At 45.2% G+C, this 2,571-nt stretch overlaps 1 protein-coding gene across 1 annotated transcript; it reads left to right on the top strand.

The window, feature by feature from the left end:
- The first annotated feature begins 1,910 nt into the window (after positions 1–1,910).
- Positions 1,911–2,291, top strand: LOC143027470 (histone H3, embryonic-like). Its single transcript, XM_076188757.1, is given in 3 exon segments — positions 1,911–2,111; positions 2,114–2,179; positions 2,181–2,291. Coding segments are annotated over 3 exon segments (378 nt in total).
- Positions 2,292–2,571: the final 280 nt, after the last annotated feature.

The following is a 2,571-nucleotide window of genomic DNA, read 5'->3' as shown; positions in this document are numbered from 1 at the left end:
GCTGTCTATTATTCAAATTGACCCGACTTTCTTGTCATTGGATTCACGGTCCAATCACGCGATGGACTTTAACAAGTGATACAGGCAAGGTCATCATATTAAGACAGCAGGGCAGGACTCGTAGTAATGGATTTAAATTGGACAAATTTAACTTTAAAAAGGAAATAGTCAAGAACTGATTGCCAACAGAATGGTTAACGAATGGAATAGACTTAGTGATTACACAGTGAGCGCTGAAACAATAGGTAGTTTTTAAAAGATGAGATACAACAACTTTATTGATAGGGATGACAGGTGGTAAAGGACGTGGAACTTCCTAGTATAGGCCTTATGGTCTCTCACAGTCTCCTTCATTCTTGCGTTCCTATGTTCAGTCGAATGAGTGCAAGGTAAATACTGTCTTTTGTGTAAATTCGTTGTTGATGGTGGACAAGGAATCGATGGAAGATAATTAAAACAACATTTTTCTTTTTCACAAGGAGAGAAAAAGACAAAAATGGTAAAGTTCTGAGATTCAACGCATTTTCTTTTCTTCTTTAGGGCAGAGCTGTGTAATACGGGGCATTATGGTAGATTACATTAGCAGAATTTTGACCCGAACATTTACATTTTTATCCATCTCTCTCTCTCTCTCTCTCTCTCTCTCTCTCTCTCTCTCTCTCTCTCTCTCTCTCTCTCTCTCTCTCTCTCTCTCTCTCTCTCTCTCTCTCTCTCTCTCTCTCTCTCTCTCTCTCTCTCTCTCTCTCTCTCTCTTTCTCTCCTCCCCTCCCTCTCTCTCTATTTGTGTGTCTTTCTGTACCTCTTTTTATACTTTTCTCTTCCCCTATCCCTTTTCTTATTTTTCTTTTTTCTTCTTTGTTTTCCTCTTTCTCTTGGTCCTTTACTTCCCCCATCCTCCTCCTCCTCCTCCTCCTCCTCCTCCTCCTCCGCTTACTATTCTTTCTCTTCTTCCTCCTACTCCTCCTTATATTCCTTCTCATCCTCCTCCATTCTCTTCCTCCTCCATCCCCCTCCTCCTCCTCCTACTATCCCTTCTCCTCTTCCTCCTACTCCTCCTTATATTCCTTCTCCCCCTCCTCCATCCTCCTCCTCCTCCTCCTAATACTATTCCTTCTCTTCCTCCTAATCCTCCTTATATTCCTTCTCCCCCTCCTCCATCCTCCTCCTCCTCCTCCTACTACTATCCCTTCTCCTCTTCCTCCTACTCCTCCTTATATTCCATCTCCTCCTTCTCCTCCTCCTCTTCCTCCTCCTTCTCCTCCTCCTCCTCCTCCTTCTACTATTCGTTCTCCTCTTCCTCCTACTTCTTATATTCCCTCTCCTCCTCCACCACCTCCTCCTCCTCCTGCTCCTCCTCCTCCTCCTCCTCCTCCTCCCCCTTCTACTATTCCTTCTCTTCTTCCTAATTCACCTTATATTCCTTCTCCTTTTCCTCCTCTTTCTCTTCCTCTTTCTTTTTCTCTTTTTCTTACTCTTTCTCTTTCTCTTTTCTTCCTCTTTCTTTTCCTCTGGTGCTCTTATCCTTGCTCTCTTCAATGTTCGATCCTTTTGTGTATCTTTAACTCTTTATTTTTCTTTCGTTTTAAAACTCTTGATTGCGTGACGGAAGTTGTAAATTGATAGTCTTGGCCTGGAAGGTTAGAAAAAAAAAAAAAAGGTTTCATTTCACAGAACAAACAAAAACTGGAAAAGAAATATTTTTATTTCTTGGTTTCAAACACGTCCAGGATTAATTTATTTCGTTTTATTACACTTTATCAAATCATATTCTTCTATAACCCTAAGCTGCATCTTTAAAACAATCTGGCTTTATCGCGTTAACGTCAAGGGCAGTGGGTCTCAGCTTGTGGGTTATGGATCACTAGGGAACCATATAGACTCTCAAGTATTAACATTACTGGACCAAAGACATGGCGCGCACCAAGCAGACTCCTCGCAAGTCGACAGAAAGCGAGGCCCCTCGCTAGCACCTGGCCACCAAGGCCGCCCGCAAGTCGGCTCCTGCCACAGAAAGCGTCCAGAAACCCCATCGTTACCGCCCTGGTACCGTGGCTCTCCGTGAGATCCGTCGCTACCAGAAGAGCACCGAGTTCCTCACTAGGAAGCTGCCCTTTTCCAGCACCTGGTGCGAGATCGCTTCCAGTCCTCTGCCGTGATGGCTCTGCAGGAAGCCTCAGAGGGCTTACCTGGAAGGCTTGTTCGAGGACCTGTGCGCTGTCCATGCTAAGCGTGTTACCATCATGCCCAAGGACATCCAGCTGGCTCGCAGGATCCGTGGCGAGCGTGCTTAGATCATGAGCATGTACGATTATGCAGCGGGGTTGGCAGAGCGGAGGGAAAGGAAAGGGAAAGGAAGGAAGGAAGGGAGTGAGGGAAGCGGAGGGAGGGAGGGAAGAAGGAAAGTGGAGGGAAAGGCAACCCATCACACACACTCCCTTCCTTCACCCAACCCAATCCAAATCACCCCTTACCTGCTTGGTGATTTCATTCGATGTTGAAGCGGTCTTCAGAAGTCTAAACAGGACTGCATAAGAATGGGGGATTTTTTTTTCTTTTCTTTTTTTTCTTTCG

The sequence above is a fragment of the Oratosquilla oratoria genome, chromosome 8, assembly GCF_046742065.1.
Source record: "Oratosquilla oratoria isolate Oo_2021 chromosome 8, ASM4674206v1, whole genome shotgun sequence".
Lineage (NCBI taxonomy): Eukaryota > Metazoa > Arthropoda > Malacostraca > Stomatopoda > Squillidae > Oratosquilla > Oratosquilla oratoria.
Note: the sequence above shows the minus strand (reverse complement) of the source record. Positions and strands in the feature narration are given on the sequence as shown.